Source organism: Gymnoscopelus braueri (assembly GCF_963280865.1).
Source record: "Gymnoscopelus braueri genome assembly, chromosome: 19".
Taxonomy (NCBI): Eukaryota; Metazoa; Chordata; class Actinopteri; order Myctophiformes; family Myctophidae; genus Gymnoscopelus; species Gymnoscopelus braueri.
In genome coordinates, this window is record NC_137621.1 from 13696258 (window position 1) to 13712150 (window position 15893).

Consider the following 15893-nt stretch of genomic DNA (forward strand, 5'->3'; position numbering starts at 1 on the left):
TGCTGCTGTATGTGGGCATGAACAAGGAGGAGGTCAAGGTCCCCTTTCTCACATATGGCAGCAGACTACAGATGAGCACAAAATGCTGACTCCATCATGGCACATTAGACAAGCCTATGTAGCTACCAGCTGTGTGTAATGTGTGTGTGTGTGTGTGTGTGTGTGGGGGGGGGGGGGGGATCGGGGGGTAGCACAGGAAGCAAGTGGCAGACACTTGTAAACCGTGCTTTAATGTCCTGAGCCGTAGCGCTAGGCGTGGCCGTGTTAATGAACATGTGTGATAATGTATAGCCGCTCTCTCCTCCGCAGCCTCAGGGGAGGCTCGCTATAGCCCTGATAGTGACACACAAAGGTTCCTTCACTTGCCAGCTGAGATGCTGGTGTACTGTCAGTGCCCCCCTGTGTAAATACACACATTGACGCACACACAAATAATTTACATAAAGGCTGTAGAGAACACACTATGACTGCTTTGATATTGATCCGCCACCTGCCAGCTGCTACTGCTAGTATACAAAGTGAATTTGTGTATAACCGTGAAATGAGCTTAAGATGTTAACTACCTAAACTTGAAATTGTGCCCAAGCGGAGGCCAGTCAGAACAGGACTCAATGGGAAGTAGCAAGTGCTTGTTTCTCCAGACCCATATAATGGCAGATTATATCTACAGATAGGCTACAGCCATTTTTTTCTTTATTTATTTTTTCCCAAACAGTTTCAATAATTGACAAACCTTTAAAAAAATAGCAGATGTACACAGTGTTTGTGCCAAGTTTGGTGCTAATTGGAGTGTAACAGAGTTACTGATGTTTGGCACGTTATAGCATATATCATGATTTTTTGTATTTATTGAATGATAATCATGAGGGGAAAGTGCAATGTGTAATGTATGAGTGCAATAGAGAGGGTAGTGATATAAGTGATGACTGAAAGCTTAACATGTACCACGTTGTGCTGTGCTGTGGCCAGTGTAATTGGGCTAGACCAAGTCAGAAGGGCAGAGGGGGTGGGGGGGTGGGGTTGTAATTTGTATTTGGAATTGCTAGGGATATTGTGTAATGTTGCAGCATAAGAATCATTATTGGTGTAGTTAATGGAGTTTTAATAGATGTTATGAGAATTAAAACATTGAGTGCCAATCGCGTCGATCTACACGAACCTACTTAATTGCGCAGCGTGCCAGTCGCGTAGATTTACGCAAAGTGGTCTTTTTTATATTTTTTTACTCGCAGGTTCACATTTCATTGTAGGCCTCGTTCGCCACGACACATTTCATTGTAGCACCACCGGAAACGGAATGATCCATATCCGGAGATTTTCGTTCCCATCCGCCTCCACTCTAAAGCGGAAACTAAATCTCAATTTTCTCGGTTGTTGTTTTTCTCATCACTGATCGCTGTTTAACATAAACCGCTGTAGCTTCAAGATGGCGGATCGCAGATCGAAGCGGTCTTCGCTGGGCGTCTCACACAGATCCCCTGTGAGTTTACAGACAGTTGAACGCGCGATTTTAACGGATTTAGCGATGTCTGTGGCGACGTGAAAAAAAACAAAAAAACAACAATAAATCGCTGGCACTGGTGAGTACATTATGATATTAAACTCGGGCATGGAATGTGTTGTTAATGTTATCTGTATTTAGGTATGTATTATTAAGTATTATACCCATTGACATTGTGGAGTCCAAACTAATTACCTCCAGCTGAGTATAAAAGGCTGCCAGCAACAAACACACTCAGTTGGTGGTAGGATGAGAGCTGGACACCACCATGTCACCTGTGTGGAGAGCTTCCTGTGTTCATGTATTGTTTGTATTGTCGGTTAACAATCAGAATAAATACACCTTTTCAGTTGCATCCTATCAAGGCCTCTGTAATAACTCCTGCCGCAAGTCGGGCATCTTCACATGGAGCAACGATGCACTTGCAGCGCCCAGGTCCATTGTGTGGACAGTGGACACACTTGTGTATTTTCAGGTGATCTAACCGACTGAAACTCTGGCCACACTGTTTACAATAGTAAGGTTTTTCACCAGTGTGAATACGCTGGTGTCTGTTCAAAGTACCTATATCATTGAAACTCTTGCCACAGGGTTTACAATTGTAAGGTTTTTCTCCTGTGTGGATACGCTGGTGTCTTTTCAAACTACTTACCTCATTGAAACTCTTGCCACAGGGTTTACAATAGAAAGATTTTTCTCCTGTGTGGATACGCTGGTGTCTTTTCAAACTACCTACCTCATTGAAACTCTTGCCACAGGGTTTACAATAGAAAGGTCTTTCTCCTGTGTGAATACGCTGGTGTATGTTCAGGGTGCCTAACTGATTGAAACTCTTGCCACAGTGTTTACAATAGAAAGGTCTCTCTCCTGTGTGGATACGCTGGTGTGTCTTCAGGTTACTTAACAGACTGAAACTCTTGTCACAGTGTTTACAATGGAAAGGTCTTTCTCCTGTGTGGATACGCTGGTGTGTCTTCAGGTTGCCTAACTGACTGAAACTCTTGTCACACTGTTTACAGATGTGAGTTTTCTTTCCTGTGTCAGTCAGTCTCTTTACTTCCGATTGTGTTAAAGTCTTGGTAGACTGTTGACTACTGTAAGGCCTTTCTTCTTCTGAGTTTCCTTGCTGCTGGCTCATTATCGGGAAAGGTGGGTTCATCGTCAAAGCTGATGCTATGCATGGGCTGTAATGGTCCAAGAATGTAACTAATGATGTGTGACCTTACGATCCAGGATTGGTTAGAAGTAATAATAGTTCCTCTTGTAGGTGTTGAAGTCTTCCTTGAAGTCTCTCTCCATGTGTGCCATTCACACTGTGCAGACTGGTTTTAAGCTGAGCTGATTCAAAGCTCACGTCATCATTATGTTGTCAGAATGACGTCAGCCATGCCCAAATATGGAGTTACATGTCATCTACTGAGATACAGTTTCAGCCCAGTCAAACCTCAATTATCTTCCAGTTTCCTTCACTTGCCAGCGAGATGCTGGTGTACTGTCAGTGCCCCCCTGTGTAAATACACACATTGACGCACACACAAAGAATTTACATAAAGGCAGAGAACATACTATGACTGCTTTGATATTGATCCGCCACCTGCCAGCTGCTACTGCTAGTATACAAAGTGAATTTGTGTATAACCATGAAATGAGCTTAAGATGTTTAACAACCTAAACATGAAATTGTGCCCAAGCGGAGGCCAGTCAGAACAGGACTCAATGGGAAGTAGAAAGTGCTTGTTTCTCCAGATCCATATAATGGCAGATTATATCTACAGATACAGCCAGTTCTTATCATTAGTCCACAGGTCATCACTCATTAACATTCCTGGGGCCACTATCACTCCAGGGGCCATGACTTTGAGAAATGCTGCTATACGTTGCAGAGCCGTAATGAGGTGCTACAGATGGCAAATATCCCCCCACAGTAGAGAATGGAAATACACCCGCGAAGTCTCCTCGCTGCTCGGCTTTTGACTCTCGAAGCTCACACCTGCCTGCTAGGTGGGTTAGGCAGGTTGGCAGGCTGAATAGACTAGAGCCCATCGGTATTCTCAATGTGGATTGTACCGCATCAGGGAAGGCGAGGTTTCTTTTCATACATGGAGCATCTGTGGCAGTCACTGGGCAGTTTTGACAGCAATTATAATCAAAAGAAGTCGCAGAAACAATTTTCTTTCAAAAAGGAGCACTCAGTAGAGAGAAAATCTTAATAATATTGAAGTATGAACTATGCAGCGAGATTTCTGCCTTCAGCCATGAACGAGTAGCGTGATGACCAGTTGTGCATCCTCTTTACCGTCTTCCTCCACTGTTCTGAGGTGTGTGAATATGGAAAGGCACAGTGATGATTAGTGATAAAGTGATATTCCTTCATCTTAAAATGATAAAAGTCTGTTTATCATGAGAGCACTTTGTCTTTTTAAGGAGCTTCCTGACATTCACACCTTTTCCGAGTCATTGGTTCTTATTTCTGCTCGAGAAATGGCTCATCTACATCTGGTTAATAAGGTGTATCACATTCCTTTACAGCAGTAAAGACTGCAATTCTGCAAAAGTGCTGAGAAGTGGAAAGAGAGTCAGGATGGGGGAGAGAGAGAGGGAGAGAGAGAGAGAGAGAGAGAGATTGGAGAGTGACCCAGAGGACGAGAGGGAGGAGAGATCCTGTCTTTCTGGGGTCAGTGGGGTGGCGAGGCTGCCATCAAGACATGTATTAATGTGTTAAGAGGGAGAGGGGCGGGAGTGGGGTGGGTGCCTAGAGGGGGTGACCGAAGAGGAATGTTTATTAGATAATGATGGACTTTATTGATCAAGGTTCACTGAATGTACTGGGGAATTGAAACACACACACACACACACACACACACACACACACACACACACACACACACACACACACACACACACACACACACACACACACACACACACACACACACACACACACACACACACATGCATGCACATTTTTACAATGTAGTCATGTCCACATAAAGGAGAGCATTCAAGGACACAAATATTATAGGTACAGTGAAGGTTACATTAACAAAATCATGGCATAGGTCTTCATGATACAATAAGCATGTCACTCAGTACTCAATGGGTAACAGCGCCAATTATGGTAGAGACAGCACAGTACTTTGCCAGCCTTTTTGCCTCCTTTTGGAAGTTGTTGAAACCCTCTAACAACCAATCTGTGGGTATGTCCTATAGGCTACCGGATATAAAAACAAATAGTCTACTCCGCACCTATAGTGCGTAGCAAAAGATCCTGAGGGGGGGGGTCAACAAGTGTCATTTGGTAGCGCGGACATCTTGGTGGGGCATAAACAGGTTGACTTAACATTGACACCCACCAGTATGTCTACAGCTACTATGCCACGCCCCCCGTGGTGACGACACGTTGCCAAGCACTATAGCCCAGCTCTGAAATGGTACGTAGAAGTATTTAATGACCGCGGTCATAAAGGCTTCCTCTATAGGGTCATCTCTAATACAGACACTGTCCCGTGTAGCAGCCTGTTCAAGAATCTCCTTCAAGTTCTCATTGAACGACCTCACATATAAACGCACACACGCACGTACAGTACAGTACAGTACGCACACCTATTGAGCTGGCTAATGAGGAGCTGTCACCCATGCAGACCACTCAGCATGGGCCAGATAACTGGCTGTCACTCTGATCATTGTTCTAACAAAGGCACATACGTCAACTTATGTATCGTCTTCGTGTCTCTCGTACGTGCACGCACACACATGCACACACACACGCACACACACACACACACACACACGCACACACGCACACATGCACACACGCACACACACACACACACACACACACACACACGCACACACACACACACACACTCACACACGCACTAGGGACAACCAACAGTGTCACAAAGTCACCCCGATTTCTCACGGTATGTCAAACAGGCCTCCTGTGCTCGGAGGGAAGGGAGAGAGTTTATGGAGACATCTGTCTAGTGTTTCATTAGAGCTCATCCTCGCGTCGTGTGGATATTTCAGGCCCGAGGTCACCGCCACTGTCCCCCAGTCCCATAGTGTGATTTGTGAAGCAGCACTCACACAGACAGCCTGGCAGACAAAGATAGAAAAGGCGTGAGTGAGCAGAAATTTGGGGACATGAGGAAAAGAGACAAGGTCAGCTGGGGGAGGAAAGCTGTCTTTGACCGTCAGCAGTGATAGAAAATGTACTCATGTTTTTTTACTTAAGTAAAAGTATCAATACACAACAATGTAAAAAAAAAGTATAATATTTGCCTCTGAGATGTAGTGGAGTAGAAGTAAAAGGACAGAAAATTGGATTTAAAATTGAAATATTTCAGTAAAGTCAAAAACATCCTCAAAATTACAGTACAGTACTTGAGTAAATGTACTTAGTTACTTTCCACCAATAGTCTCGCTCAATCTGTATGTAATATGTCTATCAGACAATACAATTTCTGATACGTGACTTAGCTGTCAATAGCAGAAATGTATGCACATTTAACCAACGGAAAACAGGTCAGCTTCTCCTGTCGCCGATGTATATAGTCAGCAGCAATGAAGACATGAAGACATGTCTTCTGAAAACAACATGGCCAATATTAGTGGCTGTGGGTTTTGCACATGATAATGTATTAGTGTCAGTGTGTGTAAACAAAATAGTGATCTGTGTCAGGGAAATGAGCATCCCCCCTGCAGCAGCAACAGGAACTAAACGCTAGTAGCTGTCACAGTGTGTTTCTTTTAAGCCGTCCGTGACTGAAATTACCATCTTTCTAAACTGATAGGCAGAAAGAGAGGGAGGGGAGAGAGACAGAGAGAGAGAGAGAGAGAGAGAGATGGATGAATGATTAAGACAGATAATGAGTTTGATTTGTCATGACTCATGAGCACTTATTTGCTGTAGTACCCTGCTCCCTCTTTGATCATATTGCAGATGTCACTGTGGCTTATTAGTGTATTTGTTGGGGTCTAGTGTGTGTGTATGTTGGGGAGGGAAGGAAGGGGGGGGGGGGGCATGACCAGTCTCCTTTTCCAGTTAATGTCTTTACAGTAAATCTATTCAGAGTTATAGCAACCCCCCCCCCCCCCCCCCCAGTCAAACACGCGTCAGAGCCGATATGTCATACAGCATGTAAACATTAGATGTTGGACATGAAACGGCTAGAAGACAATATTTCAGAGGTTAACCACTACAAGCTCACAATGCGTTGTGAGCTTGTAGATCTGCTATTTTCGAAGCGCAAAACCCGCACACAACCAAACATAAAATGTGTTATTATTTTGTATTAGTTCTACTGGATCTCCTCTCCACTCCCTCCCTAACATTTAGTCTAGTTTTTATTTGTTGAGGAAATTGTCAGTATATTTAGTCATAGTTTTAGTCATCATAGCCTCGTTTTATTTAGTTTTTATTTAGTTTTAGTCATTGAAAAAAGGTAGTCGACTAACATTTTTCATCATAGTTATCGACAAAATTAACACTGGACCAGACCCATTGAGAGATGTTGCCTTGAGTCAACCCAGACTAGCAAAGTGAGCTGGGAGAAGTAGTAGTCTTAGGTCTGTAGTTTTGATTTTAGTGCCATTTAATGCACTCTTGTTGACAAAAGAGGGTCTCCCAAGCGTTTGTGAAAGCACAATAAACACTGCACTCATTAATTACACAGTACTGTATGTATTAACGAACATGCAGAAATAATGTATTTGAACCTGTTCAATGAAGCTCAGTGAGTTATCCTCCCTTCATTCCAGCCCCTTTGATCTGTGTCTTTGATTTGTACTATAATTACTAGGACTAATTATTGGATAGTCACAATCAAGTGACAAAATATGTCGCACACACATTATAACACACTATATACTGTATATTCTATACGCACACACTAGCGTGTGTACTAGCACGACGTCATGATCCAGTGAAATGTGCCTCGTTCATAATGCAGAGCACTGTGTGTGTGTGTGTGTGTGTGTGTGTGTGTGTGTGTGTGTGTGTGTGTGTGTGTGTGTGTTTGCATCTGTGTATATTCATTCAGCCATACATTCCTCCATTCATCTAAATTTCTCCATTCATCTCTCTGTTAATGCACGGAATTTCAAATTGGCCTTCAAATGAGCCGCCCGCATCTCGCCCATCTCCTTCCCACGTGCGTCAGCTCAGCTTCCCCAGCCTCTGCAGTCAGTCTCCATTTCTCCAACATTTGGAGGCATTTTAGGCATCATAGATACAGATACAGATACAGATACATACTGAATGTCATAAATGTCCGACATCATACAGCAGAGGACTGACGTCACAGGCTGACCGCATCCGAGATCCATGTTGGAGCCACGCAGTTCCCATGTGTAGGGCTGTCACGATTACAAATTTAAGTTAAGACAAATAATTGCGATTAACGATTTAATTGTGTTTTTGCCTGTTGGAACATTGGAACATAATACAAATTTTATTTCTGTTTGTTTTCTTATTTGCTTCATAATCACAAATTGACACAGGACAGATACTGTATGACAAATTAAATAACTTAGTTACTTTAGTTACTTAATATAAAGACATTACTGACACATTTCATAATTTTATAATTGAAAAAAAGTAATTTATTTTTTTGCAGAAATAGCTGATCTACAAGCTTACAACACGCCACGAAGTGACGTGTTGTAAGCTTGTAGATCGGCTATTTCTGCTAATTTTGGAAAAGTGCATGAAAATGTTTCCACATGGAAACGATTATGACGATTATGCAAAATAATTGTGATTATCTCAAATAATTGCGATTAGACGATTATGTAACAATTGTGACAGGCCTACCCATGTGGATCATGAGAAACACATGATTAGATTTTTTCATTGCGAATTACTTGTAGCCATATGATAATACCAGTCATACAAGTACATAATCGTCTTCATAATAAACTAAATTCATAAAGTGGGACACTGCAGTTATAGCAGAGACGGAGACAGTGACAGCTGTGGGAGTATACCCGCATAAAGTTGCGTTTTGCCCACTCTGGCCCATGACCTGGAATGTGCTTGACACCCCTGTGTTAAATAGTCAAGTTTTCATTTAATGGCATTATTTTATTTCATTCAGCTATTCACAGCGCAGCTGAATTCATCACAGTAGAGAAACGGGGCTGTCATAGAACACTGCCTGGGAAGCGCGAGCAGGGAAGGTTAATGGGGGTCTCTGTATTTAGCAGGGAGGATTTATGTGCAGTTATGAATCAGCCTGACTAGTCTAATGTGAAGAGAGAGAGAGAGAGAGAGAGAGAGAGAGAGAGAGAGAGAGAGAGAGAGAGAGAGAGAGAGAGAGAGAGAGAGAGAGAGAGAGAGAGAGAGAGAGAGAGAGAGATAGAGATTCTCAAGCCTCCATCAACTGAAGACCTGCCTTCACTCAGTATGGTGGAAAAGTTATTGACATTTTTTACGTAAGTAAAAGTATCAATGCTGCAATGTAGAAATACTCTGTTACAAGTAACACTAAATGTACTTAAAGTACCATTTAGTTGTTCAAAATGCGGCAGCCAGAGTTTTAATTAAAACTAAGATGATATACAACATATTACTCCAGTTCTAACTTCACTACATTGGCTCCCGGTTGTTTTTAGGATTGATTTTAAAATTCTTTAGAAGTACAATATTTGCCTCTGATATTAGCGGAGTAGAAGTAAAAGCACTGAAAACTGAAAATAATCCAGTAAAGTAAAAAATGAGTAAATGTACTTGGGGAGACACCTTTTTGGGGAATAACTGTGGCCACTGCTTCTGACCATGGTGCTGATTGATTGATTGATTGATTGATGTTTATTGTTATTTCCTTGGATTTCGCTATTAACCACATACATGTAAACCCTAGCGTCCCTATTCTGGGTATGTCATAATACGGCTGAGATTTGGCAAAAATACCTGACTGGCTATTTTCAGAAAATGTGTGCAAATCTTTAAATATATATATTTTTAAAGCGAACGTTCGTAACTCAATCATTTGCTTCTGGGGGGGTCCCTGGAACGAAATATTTTACAAATGTTCGCTTAAAAAATATATATATTAAGAGATTTGCACAAATTTTCACGATAAAAAAAAAGCAGATCTACAGCTCATCAACAGCTCATAGCCCGGTGCCGCGCTATGAGCTGTATATCTGCTATTTTTTGAATAGCCAAAGAAATAAAAAAAATGACAGATGCGTTCCCGGTGTTAATGAGTTAAATAGTATTTTTATTGTGTACAAAATTCACAAAATTTGTGTAAAGCTGTGTTTAGTTAAATGTATAATGTTGCATGCGGCGTAAACTTGATTTCCCCTTGGTGTGCCTCCACTACGTGGCACAATCTGGCGCCGTTGACACACACAGAGAGAGATTGATCATGTACTATCTGCTGAGCCCCAGGCAGTGTTACTGTATCACACCAAAGTATTATTTATTTCCCTGTACCCATTGTCATTGATTCTACCCAACGTAATGTATCATCTCTTGGTCTGTTTATTCATCCGGCTTGGTGCGGTGCGGTCTGGCTTCTCGCTGGTGTCCACTTTCACAGCTGTAGTTGAGATTGTGAACCACTACTGCAGGGGTTCCCAAACTCTTCCATACCAAGGACCCTCAAATGGCCATAGCCTCTGGCTATGACCCCGTCATTTGCGAAATGGCTTAAAAAGAAAGAAAAGAAAAGCAGAAATTTGGGGAAATTGTGGACAATTTAGGAAAACAATATTCACGATAATGACATAAAAGTAGCTACTGTAAACTGGCACAATGATATAAAATAATGCCTTGCATGGGATGAGGAGAGTGTGGAAGTCAGACATGGGAGAAGACGTCAAGAGGTGGCTGTTCGTAGCTACAGTGGGCTGAGACATGGACCCTCACAGCACAACATGAAAGGGCCCTGGATGGAGTCTAAGCAAGAATGCTATGAATGGCACCAGGTGTCACATGGATGGACCACATCAGAAATGTGGTCCTCTATGGGGACCTACCACGGGTCACAGACAAAGTCAGGGAGAGAAGGATGAGGCAAGGCACTGCGTCAGGCACCCGGAACTAGAGCTAAGCAAACTGACACTATGGGAGCCAGGGCAAAGCCAGGAAAGGCAAGAAGCGCACCACCTATGCACTGCGGCTCGACTGCTTAGCTAACAAGCTAATCTCTCTCTCTCTCTCTCTCTCTCTCTCTCTCTCTCTCTCTCTCTCTCTCTCTCTCTGTCTCTCTCTCTCTCTCTCTCTCTCTCTCTCTCTCTCTCTCTCTCTCTCTCTCTCTCTCTCTCTCTCTCTCTCTCTCTCTGTGTGTGTTTGCAGATAGCTGGGCGGCTCCTGTCAATGTGACCATCAAAGCATTGAAGGCTAACTCTGCTGTAGTAACATGGGACATCCCAGAGGGAGACCCTGTCATTGGATTCGCCATCACACAGCAGGTGAGCCTGTGTACACGCACGCACGCACTCAAGCACACACGCACGCTCACTAAGGATTTAACTCATTAAGATCTGAGTCCGATTCTACAAATGCCTTCTAAATCAGTATTCTCGAAGTTTTTTGTGCCAAGGACCCCCAAATTGATATATTTGCCCGCAGACCCCCATCTGAAAATAAAAAAATTATCAAAGGCTTTCAAGATTTTTCTAAAATGTTCAAAAATAGCAGATGTACAAGCTAAATCAGTATTGCTTTGTGCCAAGGACCCCCAAATTGATATATTTGTCTTTGAGCTTGTATAGCTCCTATTTTTTTTAACTATACTGTTCTAAACCACTGTTCTAAATCCTAACAGTTTCCTGAAAAACTTATGTTGTATGCTATATATATAGCTAAAATCTAAAATGACACAGAAGGCCCATAAGCAGCCCTATACCTACAAACAAGAGGATGTATGTCAGAGTGTGTCAAATGAAGCCTGCTCTGCCCCTCGTCCATTACAGTATCCAACACACTACATCAGCCAAAAGAGGACAATCTTTACTTGTAGCTTGTAGATCTGCTATTTTAAGTAAATACATTTAGTGTAGTCTAGCAGGGGGGGGAGAAAGGAGGGGATCAAGTATAAACCCCTGGGGACCCCTGTCAACTAAATATTGGACGTTTAAGTGGCTAATGGCAGTGGTTAATGAGAAAATATAAAATGGTTTCCCATTCTCCTTAACCCATTCAATCCGGGAACGCATCTCTGTCATTTTAGATTTCTTCGGCTATTAAAAAATAGCAGATATACAAGCTCATAGTGCGGCACCGAGTGCTGCACTATGAACTTGTAGATCTGCTATTTTTGAAAGATCATATATATTATGTACAAATCTTTGAATATATATTTTTAAAGCGAACATTTTTAACTCAAATCTTTGCTATTTTTTAATAGCCAAAGAAATCTAAAATGCGTTTCCGGATTGAATGGGTTAAAACAATATGACTCACGCAAACTCATGTGTCCACACATACTGTACGTTACTCAAACACACACACACACACACCAACACCCATGAAATTAATTAGTAGATCGCTGTCAGCACTCATTTCCGGCTCTCTTTATTGTGTTCCATCACTTTGTGAGTCTGCTGGTAGCGTTGGATGGATCATGACGCATTGTGCTGCTGCCAGAACTTTCCATTTGGACCGTTTGTCTGTCTGCCAGTAGCTTACAATGACAGCTGCTTAAAAGGGGAAAAGTGCTGTCACGCACGCACGCACGCACGCACGCACGCACGCACGCACGCACGCACGCACGCACGCACGCACGCACGCACGCACGCACGCACGCACGCACGCACGCACGCACGCACGCACGCACACACACACACACACACACACACACACACACACAAACACACACACAAACACACACACATAGCCACCCACCCACATACACTTCATTATACAGAGCAAACTACCTCATGATCTGTTTTGATCTTATACACCAGTGGTTCTCAAAGTGGTTTTTAAAAACCTTAAAGTGTTTGAAAATGTTTTTTTTTAACACAAATCTTCTCTTCTGGATGTCCCTGGCACAAAGCATTTTCAGATGGGGGTCCGCAAGTAAATATATATCAATTTGGGGGTCCGTGGCACAAATAAGTTTGAGAAATACTGTTATACATAATTGGCATTATTCACTGGGACAGATCAGAGTTTGCTACTCCGGCAAAAAAAAAAAAAAGATGGAAGACATGCATCTCTGGATGGAGTCGTGTGTTTGTGTGCTGGCATCCCGTCTGATGTCTTGGTCCTTCTTCCCTTTCCAAGCTCTATGTTCTCCTACTGTCCATCTCAATGGATTGATTGATTGATTGAATACTTTATTAACAGTTTGAAAAAAGTACAGAGGTACAGTTATGCAAGAATGCTAAAAGGATAACACAAAAAGCCCTGAGGGCTTGTTTTCATTGTGGTCCTGTGTATTCATTGGATCGGAGGTTAAATCAATTATGCATAGCTTGCGAGCTAATTCAGGCAGATATACTGGAGTGGGTCACATTGCGCACCACTCTGTGAGTAATTTCTCAAGACAGATTCGGCTAACAGCAGAATCTGTCAGCACCACCGCCTTAAACATGTAGTGTTGTTGTTAGTAGGAATAAACACAGAAGCACCCGGGAGGAAGTGGACTAAGAAAGGGGAGGAGCCAAACCGAGTTCCTGTTTCTACACAAAAAAGGAAGTGGTCCCCCACTTTTCTTTTTTACCGAATGGGTTCCCAGATTGCTGTGTGAGTTATATAAGCGTGTTGTGTCTAGTAGCTGACCGATTTGACAGACCTCCTTCCACTGCTGCATATTTAACCCATTAAGACCTGAGGACCCGATTCTACAAATGTCTTCTAAATCTTAACAGTTTCCTGAAAAACGTATGTTTCTATATCAGTGGTTATCAAACTTTTTCCTGTCAAAGACCCCCAAAATTATATGGATTTGGCCGCCTACCCCATCTAAAAATATTTTGTTCCCCAGAAGCAAAGATTTAAGTTAGAAAAGGTTTGCTTTAAAAATAGATATATACATATATTCAAAGATAATATATATACTTTCACGATTTTTCTAAAATAGCAAATCTACAAGCTCATAGTTCGGCACAAAGTGACGAAGTGAGCTTGGATATCTGCAATTTTTTTAATAGCCAAAGAAATCTAAAATGACACAGATGCTTTACCGGTTTTAATGGGTTAACATTGGTACTGCCACCCCGGCTCCACCCGTAGACTGTGTTGTCCCCTGGGGTTTATGTTGTCCCCTGGGGTTTATGTTGTCCCCTCTGGGTTCTGTTTTCCTCTGGGGGATTCGTGGCATATCTCCCTGCTCTTAACCACATGACACGAACCCTATCATCCCTATTCTGGGCAACATTCAGAGAAAACAGCCAATCTACAATCTTACTTCGCATAGTGTTGCGACGGGCTATTTATGGTGAAGACATTTTGGTCCAGAGGGGAAAAAAGGAGGTGACCAAGGTGACCCTGGGTATATATAGTCTTTAAGTGGTTAAATGTTTATCATCTAATTGTGATGAGCAGGGAGTAGTACAGTATATACTGCAGCAGAGCCTCAACACCAAGATCAAAATATAATATTCACTTTATTGTACACTATAAATGTTTAACATACTGTAACAGTACACCGTATTACTGTATGTGAGGTATCTGACTGAATTACATTGAATTGCAAAATGCTAAATTGCAATTTAGGCCTTTTGCAGATGCTGTTATCCACAACAACGTAAGTGCAAGATCAGAGTAAAGCATAAACTCTAATCAACCAACAACAGGGCAAGCACTCAAGTAGAGTGCCAAGAAAATAATAATGCCAAACTGGCATTTTTCCTGCACAGATATAGGATTTTAATTAGGATTTTAGTGATGACTAAAAAGCAAGCTTAAGTAAACACATCCAAGAGTTAGCATACAATTACAGTTTACAAGTGCATCAATAATATTTCGGGTACATTTTAATAATGAAAATCCTTAGGGCTGTTTAGCAATACATTGCACGCACAGTGGAATGCACTGTCGGAGGAAATCCGTTTGTTGGGGCAGCTGCTATACAGTCAGTGCCATATAAAGACTCTCACAGGATCTCACAGCCCTGCAGTCGATTTACAAACCATATCTGGGTACTTTGATCCTGCATAGTGTAAGAACACAGTATAAGTTATAGTTGCAAATCCGTGACTTGGGACTCGAACCCGTTTCAGATAGCGTATGTGAAAGGAGGCAATCAAATGCAGGTGTGTCTACTGTTTAAAAACATTAGCATCATATCGCCACTGTCGGCTGGAAACCTCACTATGTCCAAAACTGTTACTTTTCAGGTTTCAATATCTGAAAAGTGTTTGGCCTAAATATAGATGTTCTTATTGTGCAAGTGTAGACAGTGTGCGGGTCATTTTTATTGTATTCTATACGTCTGATCCCTGCCTACGCACTCTTCTCTGCGCTGATCATGTGTGCATAAGACTTTGTTGTTTCAGGTTTCAAATTCTAAAATGTAAGATGTTCATTTTACGCTCTCAAGAGTTAAATTATTGTTAGACATCATCTGCATCACTTCATTTACAAGAAGTCTACACAATTAGAGAATGTAGAAGAATTGCTATTTTGATCAACGTTGGCCTGTTATGGTGCCAACATCAATACAGCATGGAATTGTGGCCAAAATCTTATCGAACGTCGAACGATAACAAAATATTATAAGTTTTAGGTCTGAGAGTCTAAATCTCATCAAACGTTTGGTCCGTGGTTCAAATGCCGAAATACATAATGGACCTTGATGTGAAAAGGGTTGAAAACCACTGAACTAAGTGTCTCTAATCTCCTCATGTGTCACGCTCTGACAGAAGAAAGACGTGCGCATGCTGCGCTTCATCCAGGAAGTCAACACCACCACGCGCTCCTGTGCATTATGGGACTTGGAGGAGGAGACGGACTACATTGTGCACGTCCAGTCCATCAGCATGTCGGGGCATGCCAGCCCGCTCAGCGAACCTCTGCGCTTCCGAACGCCCAGGGAGGCAGAGACTCAGGCCTCCAAGAGTAAAGGTACGGAAGGCTCAGCACTTTTTATCCTGGTGGTTGTCCCTGTATTCGTCGCATGGCAACATATATATTGTTGGTGGGGCTTAAGCCATTAAGACCGCAGGAACGCATCTGTGTAACCACTTTGACCATTATTTTATACTTTGGCTATTCAAAAATAGCAGATATGCTATTTCTGAAAAATTGTGAACATTTGTGCAAATCTTTGAATATATATATTTTTTAAACAACCCGATCGCCAGAGGAAACATTGTCATTGAACGTTTTTCAAATTCCGTCCATAGACAACTGGAAAACCCGAAAATCCGTGCATAGCCGCCTCGCATCTCCCCCATTATAAACCATTTCGGAGGCGCGCAGTCTCAA

The 15893-nt window shown here is 42.2% G+C and overlaps 1 protein-coding gene across 1 annotated transcript in view; it reads left to right on the top strand.

Moving 5' to 3' along the window:
- Window positions 1-15893, top strand: part of fndc5a (fibronectin type III domain containing 5a) — a gene marked incomplete at both ends in the record, with an annotated part of 60923 nt that overhangs the window by 19363 nt on the left and 25667 nt on the right. The window contains 2 exons of the mRNA XM_080413880.1: window positions 10812-10927; window positions 15329-15530. Coding sequence (XP_080270006.1) covers window positions 10812-10927; window positions 15329-15530 — 318 coding nt within the window. The remainder of the gene's footprint in view (window positions 1-10811; window positions 10928-15328; window positions 15531-15893) is intronic.